The sequence below is a fragment of the Balaenoptera ricei genome, chromosome 12 (genome assembly GCF_028023285.1).
Source record: "Balaenoptera ricei isolate mBalRic1 chromosome 12, mBalRic1.hap2, whole genome shotgun sequence".
NCBI lineage: Eukaryota > Metazoa > Chordata > Mammalia > Artiodactyla > Balaenopteridae > Balaenoptera > Balaenoptera ricei.
This window is the reverse complement of record NC_082650.1, coordinates 31,021,146-31,042,806: the sequence shown is the minus strand read 5'-3', so window position 1 is coordinate 31,042,806 and position 21,661 is coordinate 31,021,146. Positions and strand designations below refer to the sequence as shown.

The 21,661-nt window shown below is 41.9% G+C and overlaps 1 protein-coding gene and 1 non-coding gene across 2 annotated transcripts in view; both read right to left on the bottom strand.

Annotated features, from left to right (window-relative positions):
- The window catches only part of MOXD1 (monooxygenase DBH like 1), a 78,969-nt gene extending 66,042 nt beyond the window's left edge, over nt 1-12,927 (bottom strand). Inside the window, 1 exon segment of the mRNA XM_059941939.1 lies at nt 12,571-12,927. Coding sequence (XP_059797922.1) covers nt 12,571-12,834 — 264 coding nt within the window. The 5' untranslated portion in view covers nt 12,835-12,927.
- A 7,208-nt stretch (nt 12,928-20,135) lies between these two features.
- LOC132376483 (U1 spliceosomal RNA) lies at nt 20,136-20,300 on the bottom strand. The gene has a single exon (XR_009506321.1). It is a non-coding gene; the product is annotated as a U1 spliceosomal RNA (small nuclear RNA).
- Nucleotides 20,301-21,661: the final 1,361 nt, after the last annotated feature.

Here is a 21,661-nt window from a genome sequence, read left to right as displayed (position 1 = left end):
AACCACTTCAGATAAAACTGAAACTCTCTAGCTCTAAGAAGGGATCTGTTAAATGGCTGCCAGAACGCCAAAATGTGAGCCCTATTAGCTTGCGTTCCAGTGAGGGGCCCACCTGAGCAATCTGTTTGTCCTTTAAGTGCCACCTTCTGGAAATACACATCCTGAATTTTCTCCCACAGCCAATCATCTCATTTTAGTTTTCATATAGGTCATTTAAGACTTTGCTATAATTATAGAATTATCAGATAAAGTGTAAAATGAAAACTTTGACCCGATCTCTAACGATAGGCTTCAATGGAAAAAACAATTTCAAATCTTACCATTGACATAAGATGTTATTTTACTTTCAACGTATTCCATCATTTTAATTTTTAAAAAAATTTGGATGACTTCTCTTAATTTTCCATGACCAGTTTATGAAAGGAATAAATTTTGAAGAGAAGACCCCTTCCTTCCTGCCTTCCCTCCTCCGTCCCTTCCTCCCTTCCTTCTTCCTCTCCTTTTTTCCAACACATATTTTATTGCATGGCTACTATTCCTCATCCCTGTTGTAGGGCTGAGAGCACACGACTGTACAGTATAGACAGTATAAGACAAAGTCCTTATTATAATCAAACTGATAGTGGAGTTGCAGGATAAGCAGACAATTTTTTAAATTTAAATAACAATATAACCAAAAATATCTTGATAAGTGCTTATAGGAAAATAAAACAGAGATTCTAGACACAGATTGGAAAGCCTTTGGGTTGAGGGATCAGAAAAGTCACCACTGAGACACTGAGACTTACTTTGAGAAATAAACTACAGTTAGGAGCCAGCCATGGAAAGTGAGGAGGAAGTAGGTCCAGGAAGAGAGAGCAGCTATTGGAAAGGACCTAGAAGGGGGCAAGGCGAGGTTTATCCAGTTTGGTGAAGCAAATAAAAGCCAGGGTGACTGAACTGTAGTGCCCGGAACAGAAAAATGAGGTCAACAGGGATCAAATGAGGCCCCAGATGTTGTGACGCCTTATGGGTCAGTATAGGGAGTTCAGATTTATACTAAACTTATATAGAAGTTATTTGAGCTTGAAGCAGAAAGTGACATATTCTGATTGACATGAAAATATATATATACGTGTGTGTGTGTGTGTGTGTGTGTGTGTGTGTGTATTACTGTGGCTACCATGTGGAGAATGAAGAGAAGAAAAAAGAAGAGCCATGGTCAGAAGACAGGAGTCACACAGTGGTCCCAGGGGTTCAAGCTTGAGTGGTAGTAGTAAAACTGAAGGGACGTGGGCAGGTTTTAGATTTAGTTTGGAGGAAGAGTCAATAGAATCTGAAGAGGTGGGTTTTATATGTGGGAAGAAGGAAGGAGAAGAAACAAGGATGACTCCTAATTTTTGACTGGAGGTACCTGGAGGCGCCATTTACTGAGATGGGGAAGGCTGGGGAGGAAGCAGATTTAAGATGCTACCTAGACATCCAGAGGAGAAGGTCAGGAGGCAGAGAATATGTAGACTATTCTTAGATCAAAAAAATGCATCAACCAAGTTTCTGAAACTTACTGACTTTATATTCAGCCTTGAATATAAAGGCTCCTGAAGCCCTCCAATTCTTTTGAGTATATACAAGTCATAAGACATTCTTTTTTTCATTTTTTCGGTTTCAAAATGAATACATATTCACTATATATGATAAACATATACTCACTAATATAATTCAAGTATACTGAAATATATAGTAGGGAAAGAAATGAAATACTCTCACAACTAATGTAAAGATTCAATGCACACCTATCCACAGAGACAGCAGAACTTCTTGAGGCAGGTTAAAAAACAACATAGACAGTTTCATAGTTGCTAATGTCTTCCTTTCTGTTAATTTCTAGAATAACCTAAAAGCAAGGTTGTGGAGTAAATTTCTTTTCAGCGTCACACTCAAGTTGGAAGACAGCCTGAAGGATACCTAATCCTAGCTCCCATCAAGAGGATTTCTCTCAAAAATGTTTTTAAGAGAGGATCACACGGTGTTCAATACCTCCAGTGACAAAGCTCATGAGTTTACAATCTCACAAGGCAACTCATTCAATTTTAATACCTCTGATGGTCAGAAATGTATTTCTTATACTAACCTAAAATAGAGTATACTAATTGGGTCTTTTTTCTTCCTTCTGGAACCTAATAGGTAGCATCTAATCCATATTTCTTGAGGAAGACTGTCCACTATTTCAAAGGCAATGATCATGTCTTTTCTAATTGTTCTTTTTCCAAGCAAACATTGCCAGTGGTCTCCCATTACTCAAGTACCCCAATTTCCAGAGATTTCAATCATCCTTGTAATTCCCCTTTAGAATGATCCAGTTCACCCACACATCCTTTAAAGAAGTTATTCAAGAAGGTATCTTCCGTTATGGTTAGCCTAGTACAGATTACAATGTCAGTATTACTTCCCTTAATGTAAACGTAGAGTTTATAGGCTAATATTGCATATTTGTGTTCAACAAGCACATCTTTTGAGCTTAAGAAGAACTAATATTTAGACCTTTTTCATATGAATTCCAATTAAGTCCAATTTTACACATTTTGTACATACACAACTAATCTTTAAACCAAGTGTTTAACTTTATTTGTATTCTCAGTGAATTTTTAACTTTTAGTTTCCTTCCATTATTTTAATATATCACTATCTTTTGAGTCCTTATTCTGTGGACTAATGTAGGCAGTCTGTTATCAACATGCTGTGACATCCTAAGAGACCTGCCAATTACTTTAGAATCATTCAGACACACCATTGATTTATTACCACAACTACAGGTTCAGCAAATCAAATGCAAAAGCAAATGCAGTCTTGTGAGTATAACTTGTGTTTATTGAAACCATGCTGACCTCTAGTCACAAACCAATTGCTTAGGGCCAAGCATTCACAAACCAGTTGCTTAAAGTTTGTCCTTGAACTTCCTCAAAAATTACTATGAATCTCCCCCATCTATTCCTTCAACAGATATTTTTCCCCAAGTTGAAAATCCGGGACGTTTCTCTCCATGTAATCATCTGACAATTCTGATATTTCACTAAGTGGCTCATTATAATAATACCTTGTATTTATTGAGTACTTTTAATGTGCCACATACTCTGCTAAGAGCTTTACATGCCTATTTCATTTAATCCTCACAAAAACCCCATGCATTAGATATAATTCCCTTCTTCATAAAGGGAACTGTCACTTTAGAGACGTTAAAGAGTTTGCCAAGGGCCACACAAGGAGTAAGTAGCAAGCAGTGCTGGGATTCAGAGCAGGACTGCCTGCTTTTAGCTGCTCAGCAGGTATTTCTTGAGGACCCGCCAGGCACGTGGACTCTCTCCTGGTCCCTCGGGGAAGATTGTGGCAGCACTGACGTACTCATAGACCTGTAAACGTTCCATCCACACCCTAATAAAACACTAATTCTCCACCACTCCTACTCCTTTTCCTCCTTCTCCCTACTGCAACTACAGCTTTAGGGCATTTCACTTCTTATTAGTAACCTTGGAAAATGAAGGAGGGAAGGAAAAGAATATCTATTTGCGTAACTAGAAAGACACTTCAGAATTTTTCCAAGTACAAAGGGAGTCCATATTGTCACTGGTAATTCTAAAAAAAGATTTTAGAGCAGAACACGCCTCTTGAACAGGCTGAGAAATTATCTAAGACTTTCATTTATTAATATTCCTTTAATGCCCTGTGGCCATATATAACTTATGAATTTTAGACTCTGTGTGGGCAGATATTCCTGTTGCTTAGAAATACAGCAGCTAGTACCAACTGACAAAAGGTGTGTAGGAATGGTAGAGGGCTATGAGGAGGAGGGAGATCTCTGGCTCAGCATGTTTTAAAATACACCACTACCCACAGTTCTTCCATTGCTGCTCTCGTTTCAGCATGTACTTTTGAGAAAATACTTAGAATTATCACCAAATTTGTTGAACATTTCAGAAGTGTTTCAATTCTAGAAAAACCCACTTTATTTTTCTACTTTACAATATAATCTTAAATATCTAAGCATATGTTTGCCCTTGCTTCAAACATCAAGTGGTCACTCTGAATTGCTTTGTCCAGAATCCTGCTATGCGTCCCCATGCCCAGCACCTGGAATCTTCCAAGCTTCTATAGGTGGACCACACAGGAGTCACCTGATTCTGATCAAAGAGCCTAACCACATAAGGTCAGTAGTTCCTGAACTTGTCTGCACATTTCAGAATTGTCTTCACAAAGTCAATTAAGAAACTTTAAAATATATTAATGCCTGTGTCCACCCCCCCAGAGATTGTGATTTAATGGGTATTAAGGAGGGATGAGGGTTGCCTGGATGGTGAAATTTTTAAAAGATGCCCAGGAGATTCTAACGCGCAAATCTGGGAATTTCTGACGTAGGAAGTATCTTTCCCAGTTCTCAGTCTTCCATTAGCTCTGCCTGCTCACCACTGGATTCCAATCCACCGTAGCACAGATCCATCTTGGCCCTACCCAAAGGGATCGGGATGTCCAAAGTACCAGAGGCCTTGCTTCTACATGGTTTCATCTACGAAGAGCTTCCTTGTATGAGTGGGTTTCTGTGCATGAAGTTTGCAGGGGGAAAAATGGTAGCAATTTAGTTGTATCTAAGAAACTGAGACTTCCAAGTTTTAGTCTAAAACTTGCCTGAAAGATGGAAATCTTCCCCAGACGCATGTGGTTTTGTTGCTCTAGCTTCTCAAAGTCCTTTAGCTCTCTCATATTATTGAAGACGAGAAAGAACACAGAGTATAAGAGAAAAACATTCATACCTAGTATTAAGAAAGAAACTCCTATAAAATCACCGAGTCTCTAGATCAAAGCTTGAAAGACTCTAGTTGAGCTTACTAAACATCTGTGTAACAATGCCACAGAAATGGAAAAGAGAGCTCATGCGGTTCAGACACATTAATTATATTTCCTCCAGGTAGGCAGTCTCCTATATTCAAGGTCTACTGAGTCCTTTGATGCCCATGCCAGATAATCTTCTTCATAGTATATGATATTTTGAATTGTAAACACTATGGTTAACCTTGAAAGACAACCTTTAGAACTTGGGATAGTTGTTTTCCTTCGTGCTTTGATTATAAGCATCCCAATCTCAAACAGCCACACGGTTGCTCCTTATCACATCACCCTATTTTAATTCTCTGCACAGCACTTACCACTTTCTGATATTTTTGTTGCTTGTTTATTTGTTTATCCCCCATCAAAATGTGAGCCCCCTGATACCACTGATTTCCTCTCACTAAATGCTATATCCCCAGCATCTAGGCAGATTTAAGATTCAATAAATCTTCAGTAAATATTGGTCAAGTGAATGAATGAACATTCTAACATTCTCTGCCTCTCGGTGAGTACTTTACCAAAACAGTCATATGAAAGTCCCAAGTGATTCTCATGCTGTGTGGCCTGGAGCCTCAGGTTTATACATCTACAAAATGGGAGAAATAAGATATTGACCTTATAGGGCTATTGAGAGAATTACATGAGATATCACACTTTAAGGACTTATCATAATGTATGGCATATATTAAGAACTCCACGAGGGACTTCCCTGGTGGTCCAGTGGTAAAGAATCTGCCTTCCAGTGCAGGGGACAAGGGTTCGATCCCTGGTCAGGGAACTAATATCCCACACGCTGCGGGCCAACTAAGCCCGTGCACCACAACTACTGAGCTTATGTGCCTCAACTAGAGCCCTCGTGCCGCCAACTACAGAGCCCACGTGCCCTAGAGCCCACGCACCACAACTACAGAAGAGAAAACCCACATGTCACAACTAGAGAGAAGCCTGCGCACCACAACGAAGAGGCCGCATGCCTCAACGAAGACCCCACATGCCGCAACTAAGACCCTACACAACCAGAAAAAAAAACAAGAACTCCATGAATGAAAAATCACATCATAGAAATGTATACCTATGACATTCATAGTACAACAAATGTAGTAAGAGAGATACTATGATTTTATCACTTTTTAAAAATGCATTTTATTAACATGTTTTTTCACTGTTGAGGAAGAAAACTGTTAATATGTTTTTATGTAAGCTACCAGTTGCTTGTAGGAGAAGAAAGACCACCAAACCAGGACTAAGAGGAAATGAATCCAGGCTACTGATCTGTATGGCCTCCAACAAGTCGTTTAATAGGTAACTAAGGCCTAGTTTCTTAACTGTAAAATTGGGGCGGGGGTGGTTTAGGAAATTTAAGGGGAATCAACTGAACTCTGAGCTCTTACGAGCAGCAAGTAAATGCCCAAAACATCAACATTTAACTTGTAAAAGCAAACAATGTTTAAAGATTTTCTCATAATTTTTGGCTACATTAGATGACTACAAAAGACCTCAGTAGTAAATTAAATTTGGTCTATACATTATTTGCACAGCACTCATATATAATCACCCATTTTTACAGTTAACAAAAAGTGATATATTTGAAGTTATTTTTATTTTTGTAGAATTCTCTGCTTATGTGTGTGCTGTATGTTGTCCTAATGTGAAGCTTTTTTTTCCCAGTCTATTTTAAAACTTAACAAGTTAAAAAGACATAGATTGGGAAGAGGTTTCCTGGAGAAATATTCTCTGCTTAAAAGTTCTGTACTAATTATTTTTTAAAAGTTACAATAAACAGCACTGTGAGGCATCCATAGGCAGAGGTGTTTTTTGTTTGTTTTATGTCTTTTGTTTTTACATATGGATCAAACATTTCCAGAAACATGATATATAATGAATTCACTCCTTTTGCCAGCAACTTTATTTTAACAGGGCTCTATTACAAATGATGAATCAATAAACCACCGTTCACTTTCTTTGAAGTGGACTCTTCCCTCTCCTTCCAAGAATCCAGAAACAGGCTGTTGGTTGCCTGAAGTCTTAAACCTTGACGGTCAATTCAGGCGCACTGTTCTCTTGGCTCTTACTCTGCCATCTCCTCAGGCTGGCGCTATGAAATCATCTGCTCTTCCAGGGAGAACCGCACAGCTGAAAAGTGTCCTGGTGTGTTCCCGTTCCAGCTTACATTGGTGCATATGTACTTATTACTAATGCACAAAGCATGAAGCTTGGAGAGGTCCCTTCCTCATCTGGAAATTGATGGGGGGGGGGGTGGAGAGGACATAATTTGAAGATTTATAAATATCTCTTAACAAAGCCCCAGCTGAGCTGTGTCAGGGTTGCACACTCTCTTCGCCTTTCCCTTACAGCTTTTCAATTTGCTTTCCAAACATTTCTTTGTTGCCATTGGCCCCGGTGCACTTAAAAGAAGCCCATCATTAACCACAAAGAATGCTCACTGTTTTCTGTGATTTCAAATCACAGCATAATTTCCAAGCACTTCCTCAGGGAGCAGCCCTGCAGCAATTACCCCGCTGCTGAAGACTTCCTTCTCATCACAGAAAAGTTTCAGTCGTAGGGACGGCCAACCAGCAAGGCAGTAACAAATGATGACATAGGTTTCAGCCTCCATTCCCCAGCGATTTACACCCCCAAAGGAAGAGTGAATCCATTTTTGTGCAAATTCAACAGGCACATCTGACAATGCTGCCCTCTTCTCCAACTCACACAAACTAGGCATTCATCAACCCGATTACTTCCCCCAAATGGGGACTCACAGTTGCTAAGTGGCTTGGGTCGGGGTGGGATCGCTCTGTGTCAAAAAGGGGCAAAGTACAAGGAAAGGACACGAATCCGAGTGCATCAGGGAAGTGAGGGCTGAGTTAGTTCATTGAGACAAAATAGTGAGGCTTTCCAAAGCCGAGGCAAAAGGAAAGACCGCTTCCCACCCCCACCCCTGGCCGTTCTGTGAAACACACTGTCTCGAAACTAACCTCAGCAGCATCCCAGGGGTAACGTGTCCCCCCAAGTGTAACCCGATCCAGAACAATTTACCTGACCGGGTACACTGGGACTGGCTTTACTTCACAACCCCGTTTCTCTCTTTTCTTTCCCATTTTGACGGTACCTGGTTATACACCATTTGAAGAAACATCTCCAGACAGGGTCGGAGGGTTACAAAACAGGCAGGGCAAATTTCCACAATACCTCATCTCTGGGTGTGGTTTTAAGGGTGTCCAAGCCAGTATACTGCCTTGAGGCAAGGAAATCAAAGTCTGATTTTTCACTCCACAACTCTCCAAGCAAATGTTGCGCTGCCCTCCGGAGACAGTCTCATTGGGTCCAGCCCTGAATTAGTGATCAGCAGCCACTGAAAAATGTGGGTTTGTGGAAGTTTAGAACTCTTTTTCGGGGGGGAGGGGTGGAAGGAATGTGGACTAGGAGGACTAACCATTCACTAACTTCTTGTGAGTAATGCGCGCGCGCGTGTGCGTGTGTGCGCGCGCGCGCGCGTGTGTGTGTGCGTGCGCGCGTGTGTGTGTGTGCGTGTGTGTGTGTGTGTGTGTGTGTGTGTGAAGGGGCGGGGAGAGGAAAGAGGTGAATAAGTAAGCACTTGCCTCCCAATCCGAGCAGCGTCAAGAGAGAGCGACTACATGGAGACAGGTACTCAGAAGCGGTGGCGGAAGGGAACTGGCAAGTTGGTGACGATGGGTGTGGTGGCATGGATTTTCCGAGGATGGCCACACTAATATCTTCCCCTCCCACGTGACCTCCTCACAGCATGATGTTGAGGTGGCGTCTACATTCTCTCTTCAACCCAGTGGGGCTGTGACTACAGCAGAAGACACAGTCCGTGATTCCGTGGCTAAATTATAAAGGGCCATCCAGTTTCCACCTGGGCCTCTGAAGATGTTCACTCTTGGGACCTCAGCCACTCTGCCGGGAGGAAGCCAGGCAGCTACATGGAGAGGCCACGTTCCCGCCACAGTACCAGCGGAGGTCCAGCCAACAGCCAGCATCAACTGCCAGTCAGACAAACCAGTGAGAGAGCCTCCAGATGACTCCAGCACTCGCCTTGGAGCTGACACCACGTGGAGCAAAGAAGCCCTGTCACCACTAAGCCCTGCTCAAATTGCAGCTTTGTGAGCAAAATAAGCCGCTGTGCTTTGGGGTGGTTTGTTACACGATGATAGATTAGCAAAAGAAGGGGCAAGGTCCCCTCTGACACTGGACATTTCTTGACACAGAATAAATCTGGCCTGAAGAGAAATGGGACCTGCCTCTCTGTCTTTTCTGGATTTTCATAATTTGGGTTGATTCTTTCTTAACTTTAGCTTTTCTTCCTCTTGGTCCCAGATGAAGCTGTCCATGGGATGTATCTCAACTGAAATTGTGTATGTATATGGGCACTACAGGGTGCTTTGTACAAATTTGAACTGTGGCTGCTATTTACTAATCAGAAGGTTTTACTTACACACACACACAAACTAAAAATCTTTCTTCTCTTGGGACTTCCCTGGTGGTGCAGTGGTTAAGAATCCGCCTGCCAAGGCAGGGGACACAGGTTCGAGCCGTGGTCCGGGAAGATCCCACATGCCACGGCTCCATGTGCCACAACTACTGAGCCTGCGCTCTAGAGCCCGTGAGCCACAACTACTGAGCCTGCATGCTACAACTACTGAAGCCCGCGTGCCTAGAGCCCACGCTCCGCAACAAGAGAAGCCACCGCAATAAGAAGCCTGCGCACCTCAAGGAAGAGTAGCCCCCACTTGTCGCAACTAGAGAAAGCCCACACGCAGCAATGAAGACCCAACGCAGCCAAGAGTAAATAAATTAAATAAATAAATTTAAAAAAAAACTTTCTTCTCTCAAAAAAACTAAAACAAATGGAAGATCTGGCAATACTCGATTTGCATTCCTACATAACAGTAATTCACATGCAAAACCTCACGTTTCTTCTCTACCCTCTACTCTGCTGCATTACAATCCTGCCTGTTCCACTCAAGACTCGTCACTCTTTTACATTTGCTGCTTGACCTCTACATGAATTTGGGTTTATGACATCTGTTTCAACGACGATTCTCTGCCTGGCTGGTTAGGATTTATTCTTATATAGTTATCCAGGAGTTAACATTCTATTGAAAAGAAGAGTTTAAGATCATCAGTTTAATAACAAACTGAGTTTAATAATCATTATTAAAAGTCATAATAATAAAAGAATAAAAAATATGTAAAGGTCAAGTTTTTTTTAATTAAATAAGAAAGGATGAAATAAAATATATGGAAAATAGCCACAAGGGGCGGTGACAAGGATGTCAACTTAGGTTGTTATCATACACTCTGATGCCATCCTACATTGTGCCCCAGAAGCCAATGCTTTTTGTTGTATTGTTTCATGCAAAATTTGTTCTTATTGGGAGTAAAATTACACAAAATTCAGTCTACTAGTGGAATCACATACACAATGTTTAACAACCCTATTTACCTTTTGGTATAGTTGCTGAGGATACCCTTATCACACCATTGCATGAAGAATCTCAAATCAATAGTTTCTAGGGGGAAGATACAATTTCAAGAGTTGGAAAATGGGATCACCCAGCCTGGATGATCCAGCTGGAACTGATACATTTCTTTTTAGTTTTAGTGTCTGGGGTCTTTCATTTTATTAAAGAGGTTTTTGATAAATTTTCTTTCTCCTTAACTGATAAGCATAATTTTTATTGTATATTATATGTCCTAAAATGAATGGGATGCTTTAAAAAATGGAATAGTAAAGGATGTCAGTCAACTAAGAAAATGGTGATCCTTTATACATGAAAATAAAGATTTCATCTCCTTAGGAATACAAACAGAGGGGAAAGTCCTACTTCGTGCTCATTAAATATATTGGGAAAGGATCCATTTCCAAGGCTTATTTCATAGTGATATGTGTTCAGTAATTACTTTAAGAAAAGTTCTATGTTTCAAAACCCATCTAAAGAGCACTTAATTAATTCTTATGTGATCTTCATGAAGAACCACCAGCAGTGTGAAAATAACTGTAGTTTAACAAACCCTATGTTTGTGGTGTGCCCATTATGGCATGTTGAAACAGAATTCTCCTCTTAGTCTTTCATTTGATATCAAATTGGATGGGCTTTCTAGAAATGCTACTCTTCTGGGGAAAACAATATCAAGTTATCTTTTAAAGTACACATGCTCTGTTTTATGATATCACTATAGTAAGACTTGCCCCCTTCAACAAAACATGCAAGGATAGTTAAGGGGCATTTGACTCTCCCCATCCTAAAAAACCAAACAGACAAGCAAACAAAAAGATGTGGCTCAACAGGTGTTTAAATAAGGTATTGTCTACTTCATATCAGAAGAGAGCTAAGTTATTCAGCTAGTGAGGCCTGTGCTTGGGGTCAAATTCTTGGTTTACAAATTTAATGTCTGAGGTGCTCCAGGAGGAGAAAATTTGTACATCAATGACTTCAACAGAGTGTAATCCTCATATAACTTTACTTTCTTGGAGTTGTCCTTATTTTCGGGAGGAAAGGACTAATTTATGAAAATATAGACAACAGAATGGTTTTAAAGTTTTTATTGCTGTCATTTTTTAAAATTTCTAGCCGGAGTTAAAAGCCCAAGGCCAAAATTAGCGTTAAAAATTAATTGCAGAATGTTGTGGAAATCAAACTTAGAAGTCAGAAATAAAATTACTGAGAAATGTTCTTTGAAATCCATCGTGCACATCGATTTTAACATCATCAAAGCCTTAACACAATGCCAGAACCAACTAGTTTTCATCTGGATCAAGGGACTTTTGGCAATGGTCAGCATTTTTGGATGAACTTTGATAAGCAACACTATATTTACCACGATGTTATGTCGTCGTGGAGAAGTGTCCAAATGTCGGTCAAAATCGAACAAAGATGTCCAGAAAACCAACCTACCTACCTAATCGTTCTGGTCATCTCATAATTTAAAAAAATTTTTTCCTATTCATAAAAACACCTGTGAACAGGCAACGACTCTACTCGGGCTCTTTCAAAACAAAACGGTAGCCGTCAACTTAATTTTGTTAGCTATTAAAGTAAGTGAAAAGTTTTGCCACTTAATAGGGGGTGTTGCCTGGGGACTCCAGGTTTTGTAGGTTTTGCGGCTTCCTAAACGGCTCTCAGAATAGCAAGCTCCTAACGGTTCTTGGGGGCCTTTCATTCATTTCTCGGGTAAGGTAGCTGACCCGGCCCGCGAGCCAGGAGGCTTCAGAATAGCCGAGATGTGGGAAGTTCTGAGATCCCCGACCCTCGATAGCAAGACAGCAAATGCTACAGCTCTCCGGTCCCTTCAACCCTGAGAGCTGTCCCGTTAGGCCCCCAAAGCCAGGGTCCCTCTCCTTTCCTGTGAGGGATGGAGGGGGGTGCGTGGCAGGTGTGTACCTGGGGGATGTATTAAGTGGGGCGCTGGGGACAGGAAAGTGTTCAGAGACGAAGAGCTGCCTGGGGTCACCGTGCTCAGCGGTGAAACCTGGGGGCCGGAGGGCGGAGCTGGGGAGCCCAGCCGCGGGCGCCTTCGGCTCCGGGGCGTACAGGAGCGGACGGCGAAGGGAAACGGGTGCCGGCCAGGGGCGGCGGGGCTGCGGAGCGCGACGGCGTCCAGTCTCGGCCGGAGGGAAAGCCGGGTGGGCCGGCGTCGGGACCGGCCGGGGCGCGGCGGGGCGGCTCCGGCAGGGGACGCGCTTACCTGCAGGTAGGGCCGCCCGCGGACCACCCCGCCCACGACGATGTCGGCCGCGGCCATGGTCCCGGTGGGCGAGAAGCCGAAGCCCACGTAGCCGGCGGTGCGCACCTCGAGGCGGAAGGCTAGCCGGCCGCCCCGCGGGCCCCAGCTCAGCCAGTACTTGCCCTCCGAGTCGAGGAGGGTGCGGTGCGGGAAGGGCCGGCCCGAGCCCCCCGCCGCCGCGCCGGGGAGCAGGCCGCACAGCAGGAGCAGCGGCCAGCGGCACATCCTCGGGCGCGTCCCGCCTGGCGGCACCTGGGCTCCCGCCGCCTGGAACGCGGAGGGCGCACGCCGAGCGGCGGCCGAGAGCCGGCGGCTGGGCACCGCCCCCCGTCCCGCCCGCCGGGAGGGGCCGGGCCGTCCCGCTCTCCCTCCCAGGCCCGGGCCGCCCGCCAGCCCGTCGGCCCGGGTCCCGCCGCCTCCAGCTGCGTCCCGCCCTTGCCGCCCATCCACCTGCCACCCCGCGCCCCTGATTTGGTCCCCGAGGTGGGATTCAGTGGGGAGCGGAGCGACGGACGTCCTGGAAGGAGAGAGGAGGAGGCGGAAGCCGAGGAAAGGGGGTCGGGGGCAGAGGGAAAAGGAGCGGGGAGAGTGGGCACGTCTTGGGGACCAGGGGGTGGGGATCCCAGGGGAAAGAATAAGAAATTGCCGAGAGAGGGTAAGTTTAGCTTAGCCGAGGAGGGGAGGACCTGAGTAATCAAAGGGATAATCCTGCGTTTGCTGGAGGGCAAGTAAGAGAAAGTCCCGTCCAGGGTTAACCGCTTAATATTTCGGTATTCGCTGCCGTCGATTTTCCGAAACCATTGTACACAGCGATGCCTCTACCCCGCCGGGAACACGGTTCACCTCGTCCAGCGCATCTCTCTCACCCTTTCATCGGGTCTGGGGAGATCTGGTTCCTGACGGCAGGAGTCAGCACCTTAAGGCTTGCCTCCTTCGGCCTCTGGTTTTCGTTTGATTTGGTTTGGTCTTGAGGGGACACCTTCTGCCAAACCACTCTGCCATCAGCAAATAGGTCAGGGTTGAAGCATCACTTGGGAGTTAGATTTTAATTTGATATCCTCGTTTCCTGCTATTTCAAGTTCTGGCCATAGTCATGTTTATCAAAAAGTGTTTTTGTCTCTACCTTTGACCACATCACTCCTGTCTTCAGAATGCTAATTACTCCGTGTGGCAACTGCAAATTACCTTCTTTATTTATTCACTTATTATTTATTCATTTATTCAACATATTCTGCCATGTTTCAAAAAAGTTCTAAGGTGGCTTATAAAATACAAATAATACAAAATATAAAAATAAGAGAGGATATCAGATAAAAAAAATATGGGTAAGAAGAATACTACAAATATGTACTATTTACTTTGGATTTGGAGGCTCCACACAAGCTGCTTATATTAATTCTCTTTTCGAGTCGTGTTTCAGCCTGTTTTTTCTTGCTCCTATTTTCTCTTCCCATTCCTTTTCCCATAACTTTTCCAGAGTTGCCACCATGCATCAAAACTGTGCTCTCCCAGAGATTCGGGCATATTTGACTAATTCTGGAAAGCAACCTTCCAGCGGATCTGTTTACCAGGGAGTTCAGGGAGTTGCTTGAGAAGGGACTCATCCCAAGGAGAGAGGGGACTGAAGTCTACAGGTTTAGTCAGTGACAATAGACCACCATCAGAGTAGAGCAATGTTGAAACCTTGGGATAAGGCAAGAAATAAAAGAGCCTGTGAAGCCTTTAAAGAACTGAGGCATTGGGAGTATGAACTGCCAGCAGCCACAGGGCTCCCTGGGCGGACGTCAGGAGCAGCAGCATCAACTTCGGCAAACTAAGAATCGCATCCTGGAGCTTCCCTGGTGGCGCAGTGGTAGAGAATCTGCCTGTCAATGCAGGGGACACCGGTTCGAGCTCTGGTCTGGGAAGATCCCACATGCCGCGGAGCAACTAGGCCCGTGAGCCACAACTACTGAGCCTGCGCTTCTGGAGCCTGTGCTCCGCAACAGGAGAGTCCGTGATAGTGAGAGGCCCGCGCACCGCGATGAAGAGTGGCCCCCGCTCGCCGCAACTAGAGAAAGCCCTCGTACAGAAACGAAGACCCAACACAGCCAAAAATAAATAAATAAATAGCGTTCCCTTTAAAAAAAAAAAAAAATCGCATCCTTAGAACTGCATTTTTACAAGCACAGGGGCATGGCTACTGCTGTTGCTGTGGCCAGGAAGAGGAAGGGAATGTGGAGAGAGAGGAACAAAATGGTGGACATGGAGGCCAAGAAGAGTGGGTCTTGGTACCATGTGAGGCACAGGCATTTCAGGGGAGTTATATTACTCCAGAGTGATCAAAGGCAAACTTCCTGTTTTGTGACCCCACTTTTATCCCTAGCATAGAGGAGCCTGGAATACATGGTTACATCTGCTTCCTGGGGTTTGTTATATAAATCCCAAATTCACATCTGGAACCTGCCCCCTGTTTACTGTTCCGGCTTTACCTTCCATCACTGCCCTGTCACTCACCCATTTCCAACCGGACACATAAAAGCTGCCTCTAGAATCCTCAAAAGAGAGCCCTGCTCTTTCCCATCACTGTGCCTTTTCAGATGCTCACACTCTGCCACACTTGCCTTTTCTTCCCTCCATTCTTCGAAGTATTTTCTGATCCTTCTTCCCACATGTCCGTCAGATTGCATTGACCCCTGCACAGTGGTACCCATGCCCATGGAATGTTCTGTCCAGACCTCATGATGGCACCCCTAACATTTCAGTGTCTGTCCATATGCTTGTTTTCCTCCAGGAGCCTTTTAAGTCAGGAACAGATTCTGGTTCCTTGTTCTAGCACATTGCCTAGAATATGGATGAACATGCAATAGTGCTTAATAAATACTTGTAGGAAGAATAAATAGATGCATTTTCAGATCCCCCTGCAAGCATCCTCTTAACAAAGATGGGCTGTGGAGGGAAAGCTTGGCCCCCAGATGTGATTGAATGTTCTGCTCTGCCCTGGTATTGAGGCAAAAATAGAAAAGAAGACCATACATGAATACACAAAAGAGAAAGTCTTAAATGGTCTTTATTCTTTCATAAAGTCAGAATGTTGAATGTGAAGTTACTGCCCTTTGCTTGTCTGTAACTGGCATTGCATCCAAAACACCCTGCGTGCTTAAGAACTATTAAAACTAATATAATCATGTTGAGATTAGGTCAACAAACAGAACATCATTAGCATAATTCATCCTCAAGAGACCCATTCTGCCTTGGCTTGAATTACCTTAGTAAATGAAGACAAAAGAGACAATTTTATCTAAGTGTGCTTTATAAGCTGCCTGAGTTCCCTAGATCAAAATCATCTCCCCGCTCAGTTGTATAAAGTCACAGTTTCCCAACTGGGAAATTAATTACTGTACAACTGCTTGTCTTAAATCTGTAAGGAAAGCAGGAAGAAAGCACAGGTCCATTAAAAACTCAGGGTATAAAGCCGAGAAGAGAATGAAATCAGTGGCAAGTGATTTCAAATTTACTTTTGTAACTATTGTTTTTGCAAAAATGATACTTGCTCCTTATTTAAAGCAAAAGATCAGGAAATGCAAAAAATATGAATAAGAAAGTAAACTAAAAAAACACCTGAAATTCCACCATCCAAAAATAACACTTGTATGAATTCCAAGAAACATTATTCCAGAACCTAGTGCCATTAAAACCTTGAAGGAAGAGCCTGTTGAATAAGAATTTGCAAAGAAACAGGTGAATTACTTTTGTAAAACTCCTCTTGAAATAAACAGAGTGACTCTAAACCTGCTGGTTACAATCACATTTTTTAGGTTTCTTCTCTACACATGTATCTAAAAAAGAAACAAAAGACAAAACTAGAGATTCAGTGAGGTCCTTCCTGAGTTCAGAACATTCAACCAAATTACTCATTCTTAAAAAATGAATCATTTTTTCACACTTTTCAATCAGGAATTTTAAACGTGATGTGTATTTTGAATCCTCACCCATTCTGATACACAGGTTGCCATCAGCCAGCATGTCTGCAATCATGCTGGGCTTCCTTACCTTGCAACCCTCGCTGCTGTGGAAGGTTTATTTATATTTCCACGTTTGTCAACTGCAAGCGCTGAGGAGGATGGAAAAAAGAAAGCTCAAGAGACCCTAACAAGCCAATGCAAAGTCCTTGGTATGAACCAGGTTTATCTGAAATAGGTATTTCTTACTTAAATATGGGAGTATAATTTCCTGTCTCCTTGTACCTAAGGTGCAACAATAAAACTAAATATTTATAAAGTTCCTGTCTTCTAGGGAGCTCAAAGAAAAATATTTATATAAGTGATCTCAGCAGTTCTCCAGCATTCAAATAGGGAAGCTGAAGCATTTCTCATTTTCATCTGTTAACTAAGCCTCTTGTGTGGATAGGCTTAGTTAGCAGACGAAAGTTGGCCTGGTTCAAGTTAATACTGTGAGTCAGTGGCAGAAAAGCCAAAAATAGAACTTTGGTTTCTTTCTCTTTTTTTTTTGACTACATACTTTCCTTAGCTCTCACCTCATATCCACTAAAAAAAAGTAATTTTTAAAGCTACCAGGTCATCATCATGAAACTTTCAGCTGGGCTGATATTTTTCACATGAGCAAGATGCCGTGATCCGCTATTAGCCCAATATTATACTCCTTATTTTAATAATGGATGATACCAATGATGATGGTGGCACGGATGAAGAAGTGCATTTATTTTTATTATTAAAAAACTGAAATGGGCTTAACTGCGTTCTTGAGGTTACTTTGAAAATAAGTGCCAGTTGGCATTGAAAATCCCTCCATATGAAGAGAACAACAAGCAAACCACTTTCTCTGTGCAAAACCTGCACTTTGGTATTATCTATAAACCATGCTCTGAAATCAAACTGTTTCAACTAGAAAAAGTAATAAAGGGCTTCCCTGGTGGCGCAGTGGTTGAGAATCTGCCTGCCAATGCAGGGGACACGGGTTCGAGCCCTGGTCTGGGAAGATCCCACATGCCGCGGAGCAACTAAGCCCGTGAGCCACAATTACTGAGCCTGCGCGTCTGGAGCCTGTGCTCCGCAACAAGACAGGCCGCGATAGTGAGAGGCCCGCGCACCGCGATGAAGAGTGGCCCCCACTTGCCGCAACTAGAGAAAGCCCTCGCACAGAAACGAAGACCCAACACAGCCAAAAATAAATAAATAAATAAATAAGTAAATAAAGGAGTTCCTTTAAAAAAAAAAAAAAAAAGAAAAAAGAAAAAGTAATAAAATTTTCTTAGAAGAAAAAAATAATAATAATTTTTTTTTTTATCACTAGTGACTATCTGTTAGAATTTCCATTTACAAGTAACTATGATGTGTATCAATACACTGGTAGGGAAGAAATTGATTTATACCAGCACTCAGCCTATAGTATTGTAAAGCCTTTTTAAAAAGTTGTTGGGGCGTTGATGAGAGCAATAGACCCCGGAATTGTGCTCTTTATCAGAGTGATCCTTAGATGAATTAAAATAACCATGTTCTCTAAATTTAGTCTCTATGGCAATGAAGCAACTGAAGCTGTCAGTGATTATGGGAGGAGAAATGAGGGGTGATAAAATGTGCTGAGTTAGTCCTAGGAATATCCTAGAACTTGCCTTGAAAGGAACCTCAAGGACCCTGCAGTCCATACTCTCATCTTGCAGCTGAAGCTAGCAAGTCCTAGAGAGAAGTGAATTGTTACACAAAGTTACAATTTTTTAATAGATACAAGCAGGAAGGGCGGCTGCCTGACAAAATTAACAATGTTTGGCTCTTCCCACATCCTACTCTTAACAGTTATTCTTTTGGATGTCTCATGTTCACCACTGGTATTGGTTTACCAAATTTTAACTTCTGTAAACATGTTGGGAGAAAGAAGTCATTGTGAGTACAGTAATATTCTCCCTACATATTACCCTTCTGGTTATACAGTAGATTTGGTATTTTAAATGCTTGTGCTTCTATGGGCTTATGCTTCTATAACCATCAATTTCAAGAAAAGTCTACATACTTAGTCAAAATGAGCAACCAGCATCAATTCAAAAACTGAATATGAATGAGATGATTCAGTACTACTTGATTCCAAAATTCCATATGAGGTTTTGGAAAAATTTAAAGAAATCTATACTCTAATGAAAGAACATAAAGACTAGAAATATAAAAATGTAATTATTAAAAAACACAGTGGGGGACTTCCCCGGTGGTCCAGTGGTAAAGAATCCACCTTCCAATGCAGGGGACTCGGGTTCCATCCCTGGTAGGGGAACTAAGATCCCAAGCCCGCACGCCACAACTACTGAGCTCCCGCGCCCTGGAGCCCGCGAGCCACAGCTAAAGAGAAGCCTGGGTGCCACCGCAACGAAAGATCCTGCATGCCTCAACGAAGACCCCGCGTGCTGCAAATAAGACCCAAAGCAGCCTAAAACATAAAAAATAAAAAATAATGAAAGTCATTACAATCATTACTAAGCATAATAAATAATGAAAAGAGGTTCCCTTAAATGCAAAACTGGAATAATTAGCAATTATTTTTCCATGTGGAAACTGGCAAATATAAGACATAGTCTGGGAATGAGCGTTAAACTAGGTTTTGAAGCTCTCTAATCAATTCTTGAATAAAAAAGGAAAAATGTGTGTGTTTATTTCCTACGCTGCAAGATTTTATTTCTTTTCATTTTTAAATCTAAGCTCTAGTCTCAGTTCTTTGGAAATTTCCACGTTTAAATATCCAAATTAGAAGTTAAAGAAATTAAAGATTAATTAACTTAGAAATTAAAGATTAATCGACTTAGCCTTACATAAACACAACTGGGTCTTCAAAAGGCATCTTTTTTTCTTTAGGTAATTAAACAAATAAAACAAATAATCAGGTTGACTGTCACTGTTAATTGACCAGATAATTGATGGCCAATCACCTCACTTACAGCAGAGTTTGCCCCAAAAGAGCCTATCAAAACCCCAGGCCATTACAAAATCAGCCTTAGGAGTAAAACCATTAATAATAATGAGAACACAGGAGCATGACCAGAGGGTAATTTCTAGGGCGCCCTACACTTGAGGAGAATTTCCCTGTATTCATGACCTCTTCATCTCTACTCTTTACCTTCCAATGTGTTTATGGAAGTTAATATTTGGTAAAACTAATTCCAACAGTGAGCTTGAGACACCAAAAGAATAAAGAATAACTGTTAAAATGAGGATATGGGGAGAGCCAAGTATTGATAGCCTTAGAAGTAGAATCATAATAATGATAACGATCATCACAATAATACCAATACGTTTATTAAGTGATGCAGGCATGTTACATGAATTGTCACATTTAATCTTTAGAGTAACTTTACGAAGTCAGTGTTTTTTTTCTCCCTATTTGAAGGAAACTGAGGGAAAAAACGTTTTTCAACTTCTATAAAAGCAAAGACAACAGGATCTTCTCTCAACTGTAAAGGAAGAAATTTCTTATAATATTAAATATTCATTAATAACCATAAACTGTTACATGTCTTAGAAACTTCTTTACACCTCTTTGTTTTTCTGGGGAAACCATAAACACAGTCGCCCAACTGCTACAAATTATGCAGTTGAGTTTCCCACACTTGGGGAAATCGCAAGGGTCAGCACATCCAAAGGGCAATGGATAAACCTCCCCATGGGAGAACTACCTTCGAGATCATGGTACCTCCCCTGCCAGGTATGTGTTTTTTTTACATCTCTTATCAAACAACTCTATTGGTAGTATTTTTATTGAATATAAATAAAATAAACAAAAACCCACAGGAAATCAATTTGCTACAAATATTTGGAGCTTTTCTTGACACAAGTTTCTAAAACTGTATGTGGTTACTGAGTTCCTTGAGGAGTGTCTATATACTAAAATTGGTTCAATGGCAATGGAACATATAAAAATTTAATGTTAAAAAGTCATGGTGAGGGTGAAGAGGGGAAGTGAAATTTTGAATGAAATTGAAGAAAGTAAGTCATCTTTTTAAAATAGTATTTCTCTTTTATACTCTCTCCTCTCTCTCTCTCCACACGTACACTCAGACACAACTTAAAGTCACTCAGTTAATCTTGTTAGGCAGAATGGTAATTGTCAATCCATTTTTTCCTCCACTTTTCAGATGTTAGGAGAGGAAAACTAAACATGTTGAAAATTTAAACTTCATGTGATATAAAGTGAGAGTTGGTGTCTTGTAAGGAATAACTTAGAAAAAAATGAGTAATCTGCTCTCTTCCTCAAGTATATAATCAGTGTTTAGAATTCACAGCAGCAAAAAGTTATAGAGAAAATTGCCATGGTCACATTTTGTTTTTCAAATTGTAGGTTAATTCTATGACCCCTAGTGACATTAGGGAGTGAAGGCTTTTAGGTAATTTAGACCATGATACAAACATTAACCAGTTAGTGGGTGTAAAATAGTTTGAAAATCTAATTTTAAAAAGAAAATTTGGGCTTTCCTGGTGGCGCAGTGGTTGGGAGTCCGCCTGCCAGTGCAGCGGATATGGGTTCGATCCCTGGCCCAGGAGGATCCCACATGCCGCGGAGCAGCTGAGCCCGTGAGCCACAACTACTGAGCCTGCGTGCCACAACTACTGAAGCCCACGCGCCTAGAGCCCGTGCTTGGCAACACGAGAAGCCACCGCAACGAGAAGCCCGCGCACCGCAACGAAGAGTAGCCCCTGCTCACCACCAACTAGAGAAAGCCCGCACACAGCAACAAAGACCCAACGCAGCCAAAAGTAAATACATTAAAAAAAATAAATAAAAAAGAAAAAGAAAAAGAAAATTTATTTTCTTTTTAAAGAAGAACTGACAAATAATGTTTTATTATTGCTACTTATACTGCAGGACTGTTAAGTCAGGGGAAAAAAACCTAAGGGAGTTTTTAAAAAAATCATGATTTGGGATATAAACCAGAGAAATCAAAGTATCATTTCTGTATCTCCAATATTGTTAAAAATCTTTTTTGACTAGCATAACCAATGTTTTGATTTGAAAATATTTTTTAAAATATACCTTTGTAAGGTAGGTTTATTTGTGTGAAGAATATTTAGGAGGC